This window comes from Euleptes europaea, chromosome 19, assembly GCF_029931775.1.
Source record: "Euleptes europaea isolate rEulEur1 chromosome 19, rEulEur1.hap1, whole genome shotgun sequence".
Taxonomy (NCBI): Eukaryota; Metazoa; Chordata; class Lepidosauria; order Squamata; family Sphaerodactylidae; genus Euleptes; species Euleptes europaea.
The window spans coordinates 13,551,228-13,570,110 of record NC_079330.1 but is presented as its reverse complement, the minus strand read 5'-3'; the positions used below and the strand labels follow the sequence as shown (position 1 = coordinate 13,570,110).

The 18,883-nt window shown below is 48.8% G+C and overlaps 1 protein-coding gene across 1 annotated transcript in view; it reads left to right on the top strand.

Moving 5' to 3' along the window:
- Positions 1-18,147, top strand: part of CHD5 (chromodomain helicase DNA binding protein 5) — a 68,117-nt gene extending 49,970 nt beyond the window's left edge. Inside the window, exons 33-41 of the mRNA XM_056865561.1 lie at positions 299-422; positions 1,381-1,479; positions 2,386-2,520; positions 3,932-4,040; positions 5,448-5,580; positions 9,839-10,034; positions 11,259-11,422; positions 12,168-12,282; positions 18,029-18,147. Of these exons, the coding sequence (XP_056721539.1) occupies positions 299-422; positions 1,381-1,479; positions 2,386-2,520; positions 3,932-4,040; positions 5,448-5,580; positions 9,839-10,034; positions 11,259-11,422; positions 12,168-12,282; positions 18,029-18,147 (1,194 nt within the window). The remainder of the gene's footprint in view (positions 1-298; positions 423-1,380; positions 1,480-2,385; positions 2,521-3,931; positions 4,041-5,447; positions 5,581-9,838; positions 10,035-11,258; positions 11,423-12,167; positions 12,283-18,028) is intronic.
- The last annotated feature ends 736 nt before the right edge of the window (positions 18,148-18,883 follow it).

The following is an 18,883-nucleotide window of genomic DNA, read 5'->3' as shown; positions in this document are numbered from 1 at the left end:
AGTGATGGAGTCTGATCTGGAGAACCAGGTTCGATTCCCCACTTCCTCCACGTGAGCGACAGAGGCTAATCTGGGGAACTGGATTTGTTTCCCCACTCCTACACACGAAGCCAGCTGGGTGACCTTGGGCTAGTCACAGCCCTCTCAGCCCCACCTACCTCACAGGGTGTCTGTTGTGGGGAGGGGAAGGGCAGGTGATCATAAGCCGGTTTGATTCTTCCTTAAGTGGTAGGGAAAGCTGGCATATAAAAACCAACTCTTCTTCTTCTCCTTCTTCAAAACTGTGATTTGCATCCAGGTGCCAACCGGGGGAGAGAAGATTGAAAACGAGGAGAGGGAAGACAGTGCTGAGAGCCAAGCAAAATCAGGAGCAGAAAACACTGAAGAGGAAGAGAAGGCAGAACCTCATTTGGAACAGCCCGGTAAAGGTCAGGACCTGTCTTGCTCTGGGATTGAGCAACCTTGGGAAGGCTAGAGGTGTGGGATTTGAACGGATTTGGGGTCTGCTTATTCGTCAGGCAGACATGACTCAGTGGAACATATGCTTGATAGTTCATAATAAATTGAACTTAAAAAACGTTAGTATCAACCTTGGGGATGGAGGAGTGAAATGACACCAAAATTACTATTAATATTACTCCGTGAGCCGGTGTGGAGTAGTAGTTAGAGTGTTGGGCTAGGATCTGGGAGACCCAGGTTCAAATCCCTACCATGGAAGCTTGCTGGATGACCTTGGGCCAGTAATGTACTCTTGGCCTGGCCTATCTCACAGGGATGTTGTGAGAAAAAAATGGAAGAGCAGGGGATGCCGTCGCAAGCTGCTTTGGGCCCCCATTGGGGAGAAAAGCAGGGTACTCCCGAGTATACCAGATTGAGCACATCAGTGACCCAGGTGGCCAAATCGAGAGACACCATCTGAATAGAGAAATGATCCTCATGGAGAATCAAAATGGAAAGTGAGTACGGTGTGATGGTTAGAGAGTTGGATAAGTTGGCAACACCCAGGTTCATATCCCTGCTAGCCACACACACGAGAACACATGAAGCTGCCTTATACTGAATCGAACACTTGGTCCATCATAGTCAGCATTGTCTACTCAGGCCAGCAGCGGCTCTCCAGGGTCTCAGGCAGAGGTCTTTCATATCACCTACCTGTCTAGTCCCTTTAACTGGAGATGCCGGGGAATTGAACCTGGGACCTTCTGCATGCCAAGCAGAGGCTCTACCACTGAGCCACGGCCCCTCCTTGACCTTAAGCTGGTCACTCTGACTAAGCCTAGCCTACCTCACAAAGTTGTTGTGAGCATACAGTGCAGGAGCGTGCAACAAATTTCTTAAAGCTTAACCTTTCCACTTTGCTTTTGCTCTGCCTCCCCCCAGCTTCTGCAGACGAGGCCTCTCAGGAGAATGAGAAGCCCGCGGAAAAGCCGGAATTAAACGCTAGTCCCTCTAAAGGGAGCGGGAAAGACTCCAAGCCAGGTAAAAGCCTCTTCTCCTGCCCTGTGAGCTGTTTTCCTGGGCTGCGTATGAAGAATATCTGCTCTCTTGCCATGTTTGGAGGGTGGCTCCCTTGTCTAGAATAGGGCTTCTTAAACTCTTCCCACTCACGACCCCTTTTCGCCCGAGAAATTTTTATGCGACCCCACATATATAGGTATATCAAATAGGTATACAAACATTTACTAATAATCAATCATAAAGAAACCTTGTACTGTTGCCAAATTTTTCGTGACCCCCACATTCAGTTATGCAACTCCAAATGGGGTCGCGACCCACAGTTTAAGAAGCTGTGGTCTAGAATAATACCTTATCCTGGATGAAAGACCAGGACAATTTCTGCCTCTTCCCAGACAAGCCCTGACATTGGGGTCTTTTTATCCAAGCATGTAATGCTCTTGGGTTTGTTTGTTTTTTGAACTTCCAGAGGTTTCCCCCCCTCTCTTTCCTTCCCTCCCAACACAATGAACAGCCATGCATCCAAGGATGCAGAATGGTTTGTCTGCGGCCCTATGGCTGGCCACAGAGCTCTACATGGACGAATCTGTTTCTCACAGCAGGCTAATAGGCCCCACACACCTTGTAGGAGTTACTTGGGATGCCAGACCATTCTGGGGGATAGTCGCGGGTCACGTCTGGATCCAGTTTGGAAATTAACTGCAACCCAGACCAACTTTAAAGGAAAGCAACAAACAAATCTGTCCCCTTCCCTTCTTGTCCTCTTTGATTTTGGAACAAATCTTTAGCGTTTGCTTTGATTCCACGTACAAATGTAAAACCAGCCGTGCCCTAGCTGTGGGTGTAGCCGGGGCAGCCGGGACTCCATCTGGTGCCTGGGATTTTACTTTACCGCATTTGGTCTAACGCTTGTGGCCCTTTGCTTAGCAGATGACCCCAAAGCAGAAGAGAAGGGGCCGGCGGAGGCTCAGCAGAATGGGGAGAAGGAGAAGGACGAGGACGGGAAGAAGGACGACAAGAACGGGATCCGGTTCATGTTCAACATTGCGGACGGAGGCTTCACAGGTAAATGGGAGACCTCTCCCCTCTGGGTCTCGTAGGTCAGGGTTCCCCCAAATTTCTTGATGGCCACGACACGCATCCCTTTAACCCCCAGAAAGCTTTTGGGCAGTGCTTAGCCACCCTTTAAGAAGTCCCTCTGCTCCTGTGTTTCTGTATGACTCGCTGATCTGGTTGTGCCTTCTGATCAGGAGATGGATTCAGAGGAGTGACTCATGCAGAACCACAACAGGGATCCTCCTGAGGTTAGCGCGCTTTGGAAATCTGTAGGATACAGAGAAAGTGGAATACACTAATATGTCAGTTATGATTAAGTTGTCCCTTGCTATTCTGGGTGGGGTTGCACTCCCCCTAGAAGAGAGTTTGTAGTGTGGTGGTGCTGGGCCCGGGCCTTCTGTTGGATAAGAAGGCGGCAGCCAGGCCTTTCGCTTCATCTGGTGAGCCAGCTGTGACCTTTCCTGGACAAAAAAAGATCCTGCCGCTATTAACGTCTAGGTTAGACTACTGCAGAGGTTGCCCTTGAAGACAGTTCCAAAGCTACAGCTGGTACGGAATGCTTCATCCAGAATAATGAGTGGGTTATAAGAACCACAGTCTTGTCCCCATTACACTGGCTCCCAGTTAGCTTCTGGGCTCAATTTAAGGTGTTGGTTTTGACCTTTAAACCCCTATATAGTTTTGGACCATCAAACCTGAAGGACTTCCTACTTCTGAACCTACCCAACCACGATGGTTATTTTCAGGTTAGATCTGTGGCAACCAAAGAGAGGGCCTTCTCAGTGATGGCACCAAAATTATAGAATTCCCTTGATTATTGTCTTCCCTTTGATCATTGTCTTCTGCCAGTGGGTGAAGACTTATCTGTTTCATTTAGTGTTCCCTCACTGACCTTCCTTCCTGAGCCAGTGTGGTATAGTGGATAAGAGCGGTGGGCTCTGATCTGGAGAACCGGGTTTGATTCCCCACTCCTCCACATGAGCGGTGGAGGCTAATCTGGTGAACTGGATTTGTTTCCCCGCTCCTACACATGAAGCCAGCTGGGTGAACCTTGGGCTAGTCACAGTTTTCTTCCAACTCTCTCAGCCCCAATACCTCACAGGGTGTCTGTTGTGGGGAGGGGAAGGGAAGGCGATTGTAAGCCGGTTTGATTCTCCCTTAAGTGGCAGAGAAAGTCGGCATATAAAACCCAACTCTTCTTCTTCTTATGTGTTTTAATTGTTGATGTGTTCTTGTTCGATTGTTGTTTTTCATTGGTTTTACAATACCTCTTTTCAAAAGCCGTTTTGATGGCTTTGATTGTTTGCCGCCTTGGTTGGGGACTTTGAGTTAGGTGGACAGTGGCCTAAAAATGTTGCAAATAAAGAAATGAAATATTCCTAAAGAGCCGAACACCCTTCTTCTCTGCTTCCTCTTGCAGAGCTGCACACGCTCTGGCAGAATGAGGAGAGGGCCGCTGTTTCCTCGGGGAAGATTTACGACATCTGGCACCGGAGGCACGATTACTGGCTTCTGGCAGGAATCGTCACGTATCCTTCCTTCTGTTTACGGGAAGTTACGTTTAGTGAAGAGGGAGCCAGGTAAGCTATGGCGCTAACCAGTGTCCTCACCATTGATGCAGTTTGGATACTGATGGCATTGATGCAGTTTGGATACATCTCTTGATGGCAGAGGAAGGTACAAATGTGTAACGTTGGGCCGTGGCTCAGTGGTAGAGCATGTGCTTGGCATGCAGAAGGTCCCAGGTTCAATCCCCAGCATCTCCAGTTAAAGGGACTAGGCAAGTAGTTGAAGTGAAACACTTCTGCCTGAGACCCTGGAGAGCCGCTGCCGGTCTGAGTAGACAGTACAGACTTTGATGGACCAAGGGTCTGATTCAGTAGAAGGCAGCTTTATGTGTTCATGTATTGGTGAAGGGTCTGGTATGTGTGCTTTTAATATCAAAGGGCTCATTGGTGTATGTGTGTGTGTGTGTGTGTAAAGTGCTGTCAAGTTTCAGCTGTCTTATGGTGACCCCAGCAAGGGGCTTTCAAGGCAAGGGAGAAGCAGAGGTGATTTGCCATTGTCTTTTGCTGTCTTTCCACAGGCAAATACTCGTTCTAACACCAGTTATGACTACAAAGGGCATCCAAAGAAAGAATTTTGGATTCTTTAAAAAAAAAATTAAAACTTAAAATTACAAATACATGACATACAAAATAAGACATAACATACATTCTATCTACCCAAAGAACACATAATATAATATAACATGACATAATATATTACCAAATGTGCCTTGTGTGTGTGTGTGTTAAGTGCTGTCAAGTCGTTTCCGACTCATGGCGACCCTATGAATCAATGTCCTCCAAGATGTCCTATCTTTGACAGCCTTGCTCCGATCTTGCAAATTGAAGGCTGTGGCTTCCTTTATGGAGTCAATCCATCTCTTGTTGGGTCTTCCTCTTTCCCTGCTACCCTCAACTTTTCCTAGCATGACTGTCTTTTCCAGTGACTCTTGTCTTCTCATAATGTGACCAAAGTATGATAGCCTCAGTTTAGTTTAGTGCCTTACTTTATCTTAAATTAACCTTCTATTCAACAATTTATATTTCTATCATCTATTCAACCGTATATCTTATTTTCTCCCAGATAAGCATTTAAAGTTAATCAATAAATTTGAATTTATTTCTAGGGTAAAGAAAAATTCTTACTTTACCATAGCTATAATTCTAAAAAGTCTATATTGAGCTGTTATTTGTTATGTTTTATCCCCATAACGCTTACCGTTTAATATATATTGTATGCATTTGACCTAACTTTTCTCTTTACATTCTTAATAGGAATTTTGGATTCTGTGACCTTTGGAAATCCCTTTATGAAACGGTATTTTTTTATTTTATACATTTTCTTGACGAGGCCTCTGTGATTTCCCTTAACACTGGTTGTGTCTTCAGCCACGGTTACGCTCGCTGGCAAGACATCCAGAATGACCCTCACTACGTCATCCTCAATGAACCCTTCAAGTCAGAGATCCACAAGGGAAACTACCTGGAGATGAAGAACAAGTTCTTGGCTCGGCGATTCAAGGTGAGTTTCTTGGAAAAGGGCTCATGCCAGTGATTGTGCGTGACATCTGTTGAAAACTTGCTATCCTACCTAGCTAGGAATCCTAGCCTTAGTTGATTTTTTTTTTTAAAAAAGAGGATTGGAGAAATTCACAGATGCTATGAAAGCTAAATGGAACCTCCTCGTGCCGAAGCAGTGTAACTTTCTGGGTGGACCAAATGAAATCAAGATGGTTTAAAATCAGCTGTTTAAATTGCCACGGGGCCTGCCCTCTCCAGATAGGGTTGCCAGCCTCAAGGTGGGACCTGGAGTTTTCGTGGGACGGTGGTCGTTTTCCACACTACAGAGACCCGTGCCCAGGAAGAAATGGCAGGCTCAGGTACACAGGGAATCTAAGGGTTGTGCTGGAAACTAAACATTCTTGTAAAGTAATATATTCATTTGGTGTACATGATAAAATAGTTAAAAACGCTGGGCCTGGAATACAAGCTACATATAAAACCACCAGTATGAACTGTCATAAAAATAACACCGTTGATGATGTACATAATACATCCGTGGTCGTGGCTCAGTGGTAGAGCATCCACTTGGCATGCAGAAGGGTCCCAGGTTCAATCCCCGGCATCTCCAGTTAAAGGGACTAGGCGAGTAGGTGCTGTGAAAGTCCCCTGCCTGAGACCCTGGAGAGCCCCTGCCGGTCTGAGTAGACAATACTGACTTTGATGGACCGAGGGTCTGATTCAGTAGAAGTTAGCTTCATGTGTTCAATATAAATGACCAATAGACCATATGCACTTCAGCCTCTTGGGCTTCGCTCAGTGGTCAAATTATACAAAGCATGATAATTAAAAAAACACATCCGAAAGTGCACTTTACAAGGTATTATATCAGAAATATATAGACTTTATATCCTGTGTGGCTAGATGTAAATTAATAACCCCAATCATGGGTTTTTCAGCATTGTAAATTTGCTCACACAAGTATCTGATGCAAAAACATTTTTTATGTTTCCGGTTGTATTGTAACATCGACAAGTGACGAAATATATTAGCCACACATGAACACATGAAGCTGCCTTATACTGAATCAGATCTTTTGGTCCATCAAAGTCAGTATTGTCTACTTAGACCGGCAGCGGCTCTCCAGGGTCTCAGGCGGAGGTCTTTCACATCACCCACTTGCCTAGTCCCTTTAACTGGAGATGCCGGGGATTGAACCCGGGACCTTCTGCATGCCGAACAGATGCTCTACCACTGAGCCACAGCCCCTCCACAGAGTCTAGGAGAAAATGGAGAGTGACATCACGTCCCCGCTGAGCTCCCTCCTTTCCCCAAACTCTGTCCTTCCCCAGCACTGACCCCAAATCTCCAGGAATTTCCCCAAGCCAGAGTTGGCGATCTGAATTTTAGAGACTCTGACATTTATCTGGGGAATTTGAACAGACATGACTAGATCAGAAGGTTTGTAATAGTCTAGCCCAGCTTCCCATTTCTATCGGTGGCTGGTCAGAGCTACCCACCAGAAGGCCGTGAAGGTGACAGCTCCCTCCCCATTGTCTGTCACCCAGGAAGTGTTATTCAAAGGTATACTGCCTCTGAGCATGGAAGTTCCATTTAGTCATTGTGCCTGTTGGTATACAAATCCTGCTGGGTGAGTGTTCCTAATCCCCTTTTTACGCTGTCTAAACCAGTGGCTGTTACCATGTGCGGTGGCAGCAGGTTTCAGAAGGTAATGATGTGTTGTTGGAAGAAGGACCCCATCATTTCTCCCCTGACTCAGTTTGTAACATTGCTGCGCCTTATTGAATGCAATTCTAAGGATGGCATAAATTGCAAAATCTTATCCCGATCTAAGCCTCAAATGACTCGGCAAAATCGGCTGTTAGGCAAAGGTGGAACTGAGTTTTTTGAGGGATCACAGCTGTTAGAAACTGCTGAGTCACAGACAGCAAGCAAGCTTCGGGGGAGATTGGGGTGACTCAGCGCCGTGGGCCTGCCGGAGAAAGATAGGGCCTGCGAAGGGACCTTCCTTTCTGACCAAGAGATGCACGCTTGCAGAGAGCGTATTATACAGATGCTGAATCTGACATCCTTGTCAGAGCATAAAGATGATGGGTTTGGAAATATGTTTTACATTCTTCGGTTTCTTAACTGAGGATTGTCGCTCTTGATAAATCCTAATTCTCTGGGACCTTGCCTCTAACGCTTGCCTGAATGTCTGCTTCCATTAAGCGTGAACCCTTGGAAGCAAAGGAAGGTCAGCAACCTTTTATCATTAAAGAGCCAAGCTGCCTCGAAATTTCAAAGAAGGAGACCAACAAAAAATCATTTGCCTAACTAAATCGATACAACTTCTCATTACTGATAATTGGCATGTGGATTTCTGCTTCCCAGAGTTTCCCAACTGAACACTGGTTGTTCTGAGTCCTTTATTGGGAAGTGACACACACAGGGTCTCACAATAAGTACTAGTACTACTACTAGAAGAAGAAGAAGAAGAGTTGGTTTTTATATGCCAACTTTCTCTACCACTTAAGGGAGACTCAAACAGGCTTACGATCACCTTCCCTTCCACTCCCCGGAACAGACACCCTGTGAGGTAGGTGGGGCTGAGAGAATGTGACTAGCCCAAGGTCACCCAGCTGGCTTCGTGTGTAGGAGTGGGGAAACAAATCCAGTTCACCAGTTCATTATCCTCCACCGCTCATGTGGAGGGGTGGGGAATCAAACCTGGTTCTTCAGATCAGAGTCCACTGCTCCAAACCACTGTTCTTAACCACTACACCATGCTGGCTCCTCCTCCTCCTCTTACTACTACTAGTAGAAGTAATTTTAATAAACCTGTGTATTGTGCTCCAGTGGGGCTTGCTTCTAATTGGACTCATTACAGTATTTCTGTTAGATTATGCTGTTCACTAATGTTTAATTTATGTTTAGTTTATGGTTATGCTATATTTATACTTATCTTCTCAGTAAATAAGATTTTGCAACTCAGTTTATGTAGCAACTACACATTTGTTTACAATTCAGCAGTAGAAAATAACCTTGATCATAGTTGCTGTATTTTTAGGACACCGTTTCGTGATTGCCACACGAGGACTTTTTTGTTTATTAACCACCAGGTACTGGCTGGAGATCTCCTGCTATTACAACTGATCTCCAGCTGATAGAGATCAGTCCACATGGAGAAAATGGCCGTTTTGGCAATTGGACTCTATGGCGTTGAAGTCCCTCCCCTCCCCAAACCTTGCCCTCCTCAGGCTCCGCCCCAAAAACCTCCTGCGGTGGGGAACAGGGAGCTGGCAACCCTTATCATATCCTTTTCTGTAAAGCATCTCTGCCCTCACCTGGATGGCCCAGGCTAGCCTGATCTCAGAAGCAAAGCAGGATCAGCCCTGGTTAATACTTGGATGGGAGACCACCAAGGAAGTCCAGGGTCAAAATGCGGAGGCAGGCAGCGGCAAACCACCTCTGTTCGTCTCTCGCCTTGAAAACCCCGGTTGCCGTAAATGGGCCGCGACTTGGGGGCGCTTCCCACCACCACAATAATGGATGTCCGAAAAGTAAAATCTATATTTGTTTGGGGATGGACTCGGGTGCCAGATGGCTTACAGTCCTGTCTGAAACGAATCTCTGGGGACTCGGAGTCAGGCCAGATCGTTTGGGAGTTTGCCAGTATCCCTGCGAGAGAGCAGAAAAATGTTACCCCTCTGGTAATAATAGTCTGGTAAGGCACATGAACACATGAAGCTGCCTTATACTGAATCAGACCCTTGGTCCTTCAAGGTCAGTAATGTCTACTCAGACCGGCAGCGGCTCTCCAGGGTCTCAGGTAGAGGTCTTTCACATCACCTACCTTCCTAGTCCCTTTAACTGGAGATGCTGGGGATTGAACCTGGGACCTTCTGCATGCCAAGCAGATGCTCTACCACTGAGCCATGGCCACAGATATATTATGTACATCAACAGTGTTGATTATTTTTATGACAGTTCATACTGGTGGTTTTATATGTAGCTTGTATTCCAGGCCCAGCGTTTTTAATCTATTTTACTGTGTACACCAAATGAATATGTTACTTTAGAAGAATGTTTAGTTTCCAGCTCAACCCTTAGATTCCCCGTATACCTGAGCCTGCCATCTCCTTTAACTGGAGATGCCGAGGGATTGAACCTGGGACCCTCTGCATGCCAAGCAGAGGCTCTACCACCAAGCCACAGCCCCTCCCCAATGACAGGGCACCGTCAACATGGATGCATGTCCTCTTTGTGTTTGGTCCCAGCTGCTGGAGCAGGCGTTGGTGATCGAGGAGCAGCTGCGCAGGGCCGCGTACCTCAACATGACCCAAGAGCCAAATCACCCGGCCATGGCCCTGAACGCCCGCCTGGCCGAAGTGGAGTGCCTTGCCGAGAGCCACCAGCACCTCTCCAAAGAATCTCTCGCCGGGAACAAGCCTGCCAACGCCGTCCTTCATAAAGGTTTGTCCTCCCCGGCAGGGGCTGCCTCGACTCTGCCGTGCTTCTCCTGGCCCCTCGGGTGGGTCAGCGTTGGCAAAGCGAGGATCGGGAGGTTTTGGGCTGCAAAGGCACCGTGGAACTCCTTGCCACCCCAGTGGAGAATCCCTTCTCTTCTCCCTTATTTATTGATTTCCTTTGTACCTTGCCTTTCTCCCCAGCAGGGACTCAAAATGGCTTATATCTTTCTTAAATTTTACTTTAATGATACCATTCATATGGCCAATTTGGCCTTGAATGGTGTCACACTAAGTCTGAGGTCCAAATTTAAAGGAGAATGTTCTTATGGCTTTTAATTAGAAACCCAAAGGTTTATTTACACCGTCTTCTTGAAATAGGCTCTTCTGCACAGCATGTAGTCATATCTGCTCAAACAGGATCTTTTTTATGTGAGCGAGTGAATAAATCTTAAGTAAAGTTTTGGCTTGCCCTGACCTGGATGGCCCAGGCTAGCCTGATCTCGTCAGATCTCAGAAGCTAAGCAGGGTCAGCCCTGGTTAGTATTTGGATGGGAGACCACCAAAGAACACCACGGTTGCTGTGCAGAGGAAGGCACTGGCAAACCACCTCTGTTAGTCTCTTGCCATGAAAGACAAAAAAGGGTCGCCATAAGTTGGCTGCGACTTGACGGCACTTCACACACACACACACACACCCAAATTTTTGGCTTACATCTTTCTCCTCTCTTCCAATTTTATCCTCTCAACAACCCTGTGAGGCCGAGTGTGTGTGGTAGGGTTGCCAACCTCCAGGTACTAGCTGGAGATCTCCTGCTATTACAACTGACCTCCCACCGATAGAGAACAGTTCCCCTGGAGAAAAGGGCCACTTTGGCAATTGGACTCTATGCCGTTGAAGTCCCTCCCCTCCCCAAACCCCGCCCTCCTCAGGCTCTGCCCCCAAAACCTGCCGCCGGTGGCGAAGAAAGACCTGGCATCCCTAGTGTGTGACTGGCCCAAGGTAACCCTGTGAGCTTCCATGGCAAGTGGGGATTCAAACCCGGGTCCACCCCTCCAGATTCTAGTTTGCCACTCCAACCACCGCATCACGCTGCTTGTCCTGCTAGTCTCTCTATTTATGCTGTACTAGAATCTCTCTGCCGCTGACAACCCTTCTATGCGCTCTGGCAGAATTCTGATGTTCTCGGCCCGACTTTGGCCCCTTGACTGGTTTCGGTTTGCGTTTCAGTCCTAAACCAGTTGGAAGAGCTGCTGAGTGACATGAAAGCGGACGTGACTCGCTTACCTTCCATGTTGTCCCGGATCCCGCCCGTCGCCGCTCGCCTGCAGATGTCTGAACGGAGCATCCTGAGCCGTCTGACGAACCGAGGGAGCGACCCCGCTGTCCAGCAGGTGAGAATGGGTGCAGCTTAATATTCCGGGGGGGAGGGGGGAAATGGCTCGGGGTTAGGGTTGCCAACCTCCAGCTACTAGCTGGAGGTCTCCTGCTGTTACAACTCGTCTCCAGCCGATAGAGATCAGTTCCCCTGGAAAAAATGGCCGCTTTGGCCATTGGACTCTATGGCATTGAAGTCCCTCCCCAAACCCCGCCCTCCTCAGGCTCCGCCCAAAAACCTCCCACCGGTGGCAAAGAGGTACCTGGAGACCCTACTGGGGAAGGAAATGTGCACTGCACACATGTGACAGATTAGGTTTACTTTGCCACGGGGGGGGGGGGTCTCACTTGACCACCATGGGTTGCAACCCCGTCTGTGTAGCCCTTTCCCTTCCAGCTCAGAGGACCTGGGTGTGTGTGTGTGTGTGTGTGTTAAGTGCCGTCAAGTCGCCTCTGACTCATGGCAACCCTATGAATGAAAGTCCTCCAAAATGTCCTATCCTTGACAGCCTTGCTCAGATCTTGCAAATTGAAGGCTGTGGCTTCCTTTATTGAGTCAGTCCATCTCTTGTGGGGTCTTCCTCTTTGCCTGCTGCCCTTAACTTTTCCTAGCATGACTGTCTTTTCCAGTGACTCTCGTCGTCTCATGACGTGACCAAAATACGATAGTGTGTGTGTGCATGCTTGTAAATGTCACCTACACGGAGCATTGGGGTCCTGATTTCAAATCAGTGCACACGCGCCCCCTCTCTCCCCGCACAGGCCTCCTTCGGCTCCTCCCAGATCTACAGCAACAACTTCGGGCCAAACTTCCGAGGTCCAGGACCGGGTGGAATTGTTAACTACAGCCAGATGCCCCTGGGACCTTACGTGACTGGTGAGTGCTGCTACGTATCGGTGCCTTCCCCCCCCCCCCACTTTCTCTCTCTCTGTCTTTCTCGCTCTCTCTCTTTTACTTTTAAGAGGACAAATTTTAAAATGGGGGCCACGAGAAGAAAAAACAAAAACAAAGGGCATTGGGCAAGCCGGCTGTTTTCTCTCTCATTAATAGATATTTAGCCGTTTGCAAGAGTTTCCTCTGCAGTTCTCATTGCTCCGAGAGGTAAGGGCCGTCTTATTACTCTCTGCTCACCTGTGTAATGTCATTCCGTCTCCAGTGATCAGGCGTGTGCGTGTGTGCGTGCTCGTGTGTGCAAAATCTGCTGTGGGGGATAGGAAAGGCTCTAATGTGCCTAAGGTTTCCAGTCCCCAGCTGGCCACCCCTGGGAGCAAAAGGGTGTGCGTGGAGACTTCAGAATGGGCACCAGTGACACTGTGACTTCAGAACCGGAAGTGATGTCACGGCATTGCCATCGACGGTTTTTGCCTCCCATTTTGTTCCTGCTGTTCCACGGAGTGCCAGTGAGAGCACAGGCCTTCCGGGTGGGGGTGTTGCCCTAAATATGTTCTCCCCCCCCCCCAGAATGCCCCCATTCTTACTTTGCATGGGTCACCCAAGGAACAGCATGATAGGATTTTTTCTTTGTGTTTTCCTCTTGCAAGTCAAGGAAGCCTTGCCCCCTAACCCAATCCTGTAGCAAAACAGCCCATACAGCAAACCCTGTTTTTCTTCTTCCCCTTTCAGGCCACCGCACAGCCTGAAAATTCAGTTTCATAGAGGACAGAGAAAAGAACAGCCTTCAGGCATCGGGCTGTTTTTTGGTGCTCGGGTGCTTGTGGAAATCTTCGTAGAGGATTACCATAGTTGAGTGGATGTTAAATTGGCAGGGAGAGTGCCAGCGTGGTGTCGTGGTTAAAAGCGGTGGTTTGGAGCGGTGGATTCTGATCTGGAGAACAGGGTTTTGATTCCCCACTCCTCCACATGAGCGGTGGAGGCTAATCTGGTGAACTGGATTGGTTTCCCCACTCCTACACATGAAGCCAGCTGGGTGACCTTGGGCTACTCACAGCTCACCGGTATAGCTCCCTCAGCTTCACCTACCCCACAGGGTGTCTCTTGTGGGAAGGGGAAGGTGATTGTAAGCCGGTTTGATTCTCCCTTAAGTGGTAGAGAAAGTCGGCATATAAAAACCAACTCTTCTTCTTCTTCTTATGGATCACATTTGTACCCCAGCCTCCACTGCAACCCACTGTCCCCCCACTTTTTATACTCATAAACCCTGCTAGGTAAGCTGAACTGATACCGATGCTCTTCTGAAACCGACTAAATGGCCATTACCTGCCCTCCGGGGACCTGGCAAAAACACAGTTGAGGGGTGGTGATGGTGGGGCCCTTATGCATCTCCACCCAAGAATTATCTGTTTTTGCCAGACTACAGTTCCCAGATTCTATGGAGAAATCCATAATGAAGTGTTCCGAAACCACTATTGGTTTGTGTTTGAGACTCAACATGAGGGAGGCTTTTCGGAGGCCTCCCAAGGAGGTTCTCTGTTGAGGGGATCTGAAATCGCACCGCCTGGCTGATTTTGCTCGTCTGCTGTGGATCAGGCCTCTCTGCATTCTTGTGCATTCTGGGCAAACATCAGAAATTAAGGGTTCCCCCCCCCCCCCCGGTCCTTTATGGACTGCCATACGTAGGTGCGTGGCTCCATTTGGGATAGTTGGTGCTAACTTTTGTACTAAATCAATCCATTGGTCCGTCTGGCTCAGTATCACCAAACCTGATTGGCTCTCCAGGGTCACAGGCAGAGAAGGGTCTCTCCCCGCACTGGATACCTGAGATCCTTTGAATGAAGACGGCAGGGATTGAACCAGGGACCATCGACAAGTAAAGCCGGTCTCTCGCCAGTAAGCAAAGGCAGTTGCAAAACCTTCTGAGTTGACTAGTCCTCAACGTTCCTCTGCCGAATCGAATCTTTGGATTAAGGATCAGTCTGTTAGAGTTTTTTTTTTTATTTGAGTAAGATTTGAGTCCGGGAGCACTTTAGAAACCAACAAGATTTCCAGGGTGTAAGCTTTCAAGAGGCAAAGCTCCCTTTGTTGTATGAAGGGAAGCTTCATCTGATGAAGGGAGCTTTGATTCTCAAAAGCTTACCCCCCCCCAAATCTTGTTGGTTTCTATGGTGCTACTGGATTCTAATCTAGCTCTTCTACAGCAGACCAACATGGCTACTCACCTGAAACTTCCTTTCCCTAGATCTACCAGCCATTACCTATTCATCTGCCATTTCACACTTTAAAAAGGGGGGGGGAGAAAGGAAGATCAATTTCTTCTTGACACTCTAAAGAGAAACGTTGCCACGTCTCTCACCAATTCACCCATCTACTTGATAGCAGATAATGTAGTATCCGCTTCTCAGAAAGTGTCATTCATGCAGACTGCCTTTCATTTTAATTTGGGAGCAGGACAGAATGTTGTTTTATTCCCTTTACAAAAGATAATACTGTCAAGATATCAATGGGAATGTTCTAGCTGACTAATGGAGATTTATAGAGGGAACAGTTTTTATTTGGTACGCTTTGGAACCAACCAGCAATTCTTAGCCCCACTGAGCGCAAATTAACAGATGGTGGGGTGGAACTACAACTTGGGAGGTGTAACCAGCCCAGATTTCCCTGGTAAGGCTGCGGCTGGAAGGTGTGAGTTTGCGTGTCTGTACGTGCCCATGTGTTTGTGAGGAACCGACCAGCAGGAGGGTTTGTGTTGATACCATTCCGATGCCTATTGATGCACGCCCTCCCCCGTTAGTTTTCTGTCTTCCCCCCTTCCAGCTGTGGCTTAAGAAGGGTTTCAAAGGAGAACCAGCAGGCAGGAGAGGGATTAACACGTTTTCCTGGTTCTGCCCACAAAGCGAAGCATTTCCAAGGCCTACCGAGAGAGATCGGGGTGCCGTGTTTGGGAACACAGGAGATTTCTCTTAGCAGCAGGGGTTAGGGGGATGTAGTGAAGATTCTTGGCAAGGGGCGCGTAAATGCACAGGAGGCCGCCTACTAACGAGTCAGACCATTGGTCTGGCAAGGTGACTGCTATTGACTCCCATGAACACACGTGAACACATGAAGCTGCCTTATACTGAGTCAGACCCTTGGTCCACCGAAGTCAGTATTGCCTGCTCAAACCGGCAGCGGCTTTCCAGGGTCTCAGGCAGGGGTCTTTCATATCATCCACTTGCCCAGTCCCTTTAACTGGAGATGCTGGGGATTGAACCTGGGACCTTCTGGATGCCAAGTAGAGGCTCTACCACTGAGCTGTGGCCCTTCCCCAAACTCCCAACTAGCAAGGCGCTCTCCGGGGGCCTGGGTTCTCTTTCCCATCATCTACTACTGGCTAAAGTGGAGAGGCTGGGGATTGAACTTGGGACCTTTGACATGCCAGGCAGGTGCTTTAGCGACAAGTCACCTCGGTTCAAAGTTGCCACGTTGAGTTAGTCAGTCTTCCAGTGCCAAAGAGCATAGCCCAGGATTGCTTTTTTCATACCTTGAGGCTAGCGACGTTATCGGCACTGTACTCTCTATTTGGGGCTAGGTATTGTGGGCATGCTCCGTGGCGCAGAGTGGTAAAGCTGCAGTACTGCAGTCAAAGCTCTGCTCACGACCTGAGTTCAGTCCCGACGGAAATCGGTTTCAGGTGGCCGGCTCAAGGTTGACTCAGCCTTCCATCCTTCCGAGGTCGGTAAAATGAGTCCCCAGCTTGCTGGAGGTAAAGGGAAGATGACTGGGGAAGGCACTGGCAAACCACCCCGCAAACAAAGTCTGCCTAGTAAACGTCGGGATGTGATGTCACCCCATGGGTCAGGAATGACCCGGTGCTTGCACAGGGGACCTTTACCTTACTGTGGGCATGTGCAACTGCTATGGAGACCCGTTTTATGAAGGTGTGTTCTGTGCAGAACTATCTACGCTTCCGAGGGTGGGTTCCAGAAGGGGGGTGGGATGGCCTCGCTCACTACCCAAGGGGGCCATCCCTCAAAGCGTTCAGCACCTCCTTGGATCCTGGCTTCCTGCATTGTTTTGAGTTACTTCCATGTGGCGTCAACCTTCTGCCTTTATTGGCAGGCCATCTGCGAGGAGGGCCCTGGCCTGGATGGCTCAGGCTAGCCCGATCTCGTCAGATCTTGGAAGCTAAGCAGGGTCAACTCTGGTTAGTATTTGGATGGGAGACCACCAAGGAATACCAGCGTTATTATGCAGGGGAAGTTAAGAGAGCCAGTGTGGTGTAGTGGTTAAGAGCTCTAATCTGGAGAACCGGGTTCTCCAGTGGTTAAGAGCTCAAATCTGGCGAACCAGGTTGGTTTCCCCACTCCTACTCAGGAAGCCAGCTGGGTGACCTTGGACTAGTCACAGTTCTCTGCGAACTCTGTCCGCCTCACCTACCTCACAAGGTGCTCGTTGAGGGGAGAGGAAGGGAAGGAGATTGCAAGCCGGTTTGATTATCAGAAAACCAGCATATAAAAATCAACTCTTCTTCTTCTAATGGCAAACCACCTTGGAACATCTCTTGCCTTGGGAACCGCATAAGGGGTCAGCATAAGTTGGCTGCGGCTTGGCAGCACTTCACACACACACACACACACACACACACACACACACACACACACACACACACACACACTGCAGGGAGGGGACAGGAGCTTGTGCTTCTTCAGAGAGGAGGAGGAGGAGGAGAGTTGGTTTTCCTATGCCGCCTTTCTCTACCACTTAAGGAAGAATCAAACCGGCTCACTGTCACCTTCCCTTCCCCACAACAGACACCCTGTGAGGGAGGTGGGGCTCAGAGTGCTCTAAGTGAGCTGTGACTAGCCCAAGGCCATCCAGCTGGCTTCATGTGGAGGAGTGGGGAAACCAACCCGGTTCTCCATATTAGCATCCGCCACTCCAAACCCCTGCTCTTAACCACTACACCACGGTGGCTCTCAGAGAGCTCAGAGTGCCCAGTTAATCGCAGGGAACATGCAAAGCTCAGGTTCCCAGAGTTTTCTTGTGTGGGATCTGCATCTGCTTGGCTTCCAGCTGCTACACCAATGGGTGCTGTTGGACCATCCACACAAAAGGCCATGTGAATGGAAATAAACTGGATGGGTGAACATCAGAAGCACCCTCGCCCCATTCTTGGGAAGCTGCTACTGTGCTCACCATGTGTGACGGTGTCATTTTGTGTATTTCCTTCATTTACAGCTTGTCGTTCTCGCTGTTCATTTGTTCATTTATAGCCCCGTCTTTCTCAAGGCCTTGTGGGAGCTTGGGACGGCCCTGTCTGCCTACTCTTGACAGTGTTCAGCCTGTATAGTTTCCCGCAATGTCTGTGTTGCTTTCGTGTTGTTGTCAGAGGCCCTCCCCCAACACACTTCTAGTTCCATTTGGCAAGAAGGTGGCACACTTTTCTTCAGACTCACAGCTGGAGACAAATGCCCCAGTTCCTCGGGCTTGACTGCTGCAAAGTATTCCAGGTGGGGCTGCCCTTGTAGGCCTCCTGTAATGCAGCAGGCACCTTCTGCCAGTGGGGTTGGGTCTCTGAAAGCACACCACCGATTTCAGCCTTCCCGTTGGGAGTTTTGCGGTTTTAGAAAACCGCACTGGTCAGGCCGAGTATTTTAATAATTGCAACCGACCTGAGCGCAGATCCCCCCCGCCCGCCCTCCGCAGGGGTCTAAGGACGTAACCCTCTCCCGCTTTGTTTTTTCAGCAACACCCAACGGGCCATCCCCGAGCTTCCCCGATAAAAAGATACCCGAATCGCTGAAAGAAGGCGGAGCCTTGGAATGCCAAGGACGGCATCACGACATCATCTGCATCGAAGATTAAGAGCTTGGCTCTGGGCTCCCCGTGTCCCTATCCAAAAGTGTTCTTCAAAAAAATAAAAGAAAGAAAAAGGACAACTCCCCACACCCCCATTTCATAAACTTCTTTGAGAGGGGACATTCCACTTCCTTGTATCGCTCTTTTTTCTTTTTCTTTTGCACTTTCTTATTGAAGACTTGAAGAGTTTGTTTGACTGGGGTGCGAAAGCTTTTACACCTGGCCGTCGTCCTCCATTTTTACCTGCATGTGGCTGGATCGGATGGGAGACCAGAAGTGGCCGCCAGGACGGTTGAACCAGACCTGAGTGGATCCCAAAGCTGAGAGGAGCGCTACGCCCGTGTCCGTTCTGTCTGTGCTTGGAGAAGGTGCCTTCTCGCTCTTTGGGTGCAGGTGGGGGCCGGGGTGGGTAGGTCGAGTGATGCTCTGGTTAGGGGAGGGAGCTTTGAGTAGGGTTGGGGTCCCAGTCTAGACGTGCATTCAGTCATTGGCCCAAGTTGGGGTGCAACCCTCACCGATTGAAAAATTCAGCAGAGGTGAATGAAGCGGAATCCAGGACAAAACGCTAGCTAGCCCGAGGTGAGCTCTCTGAGTTCCCCTCGATTTCGGGGGAGAACCAGCCATCGATCTGTTTGACTTTTAGTCTGCCCTTGTTCCCTGGAGCTTTGGGGGGCAAATATGGCTCTCCCCTCCTCTCTTCCTTGCCACAACATCCCTGCAAGGTAGGCTAGGCTGAGAAAGA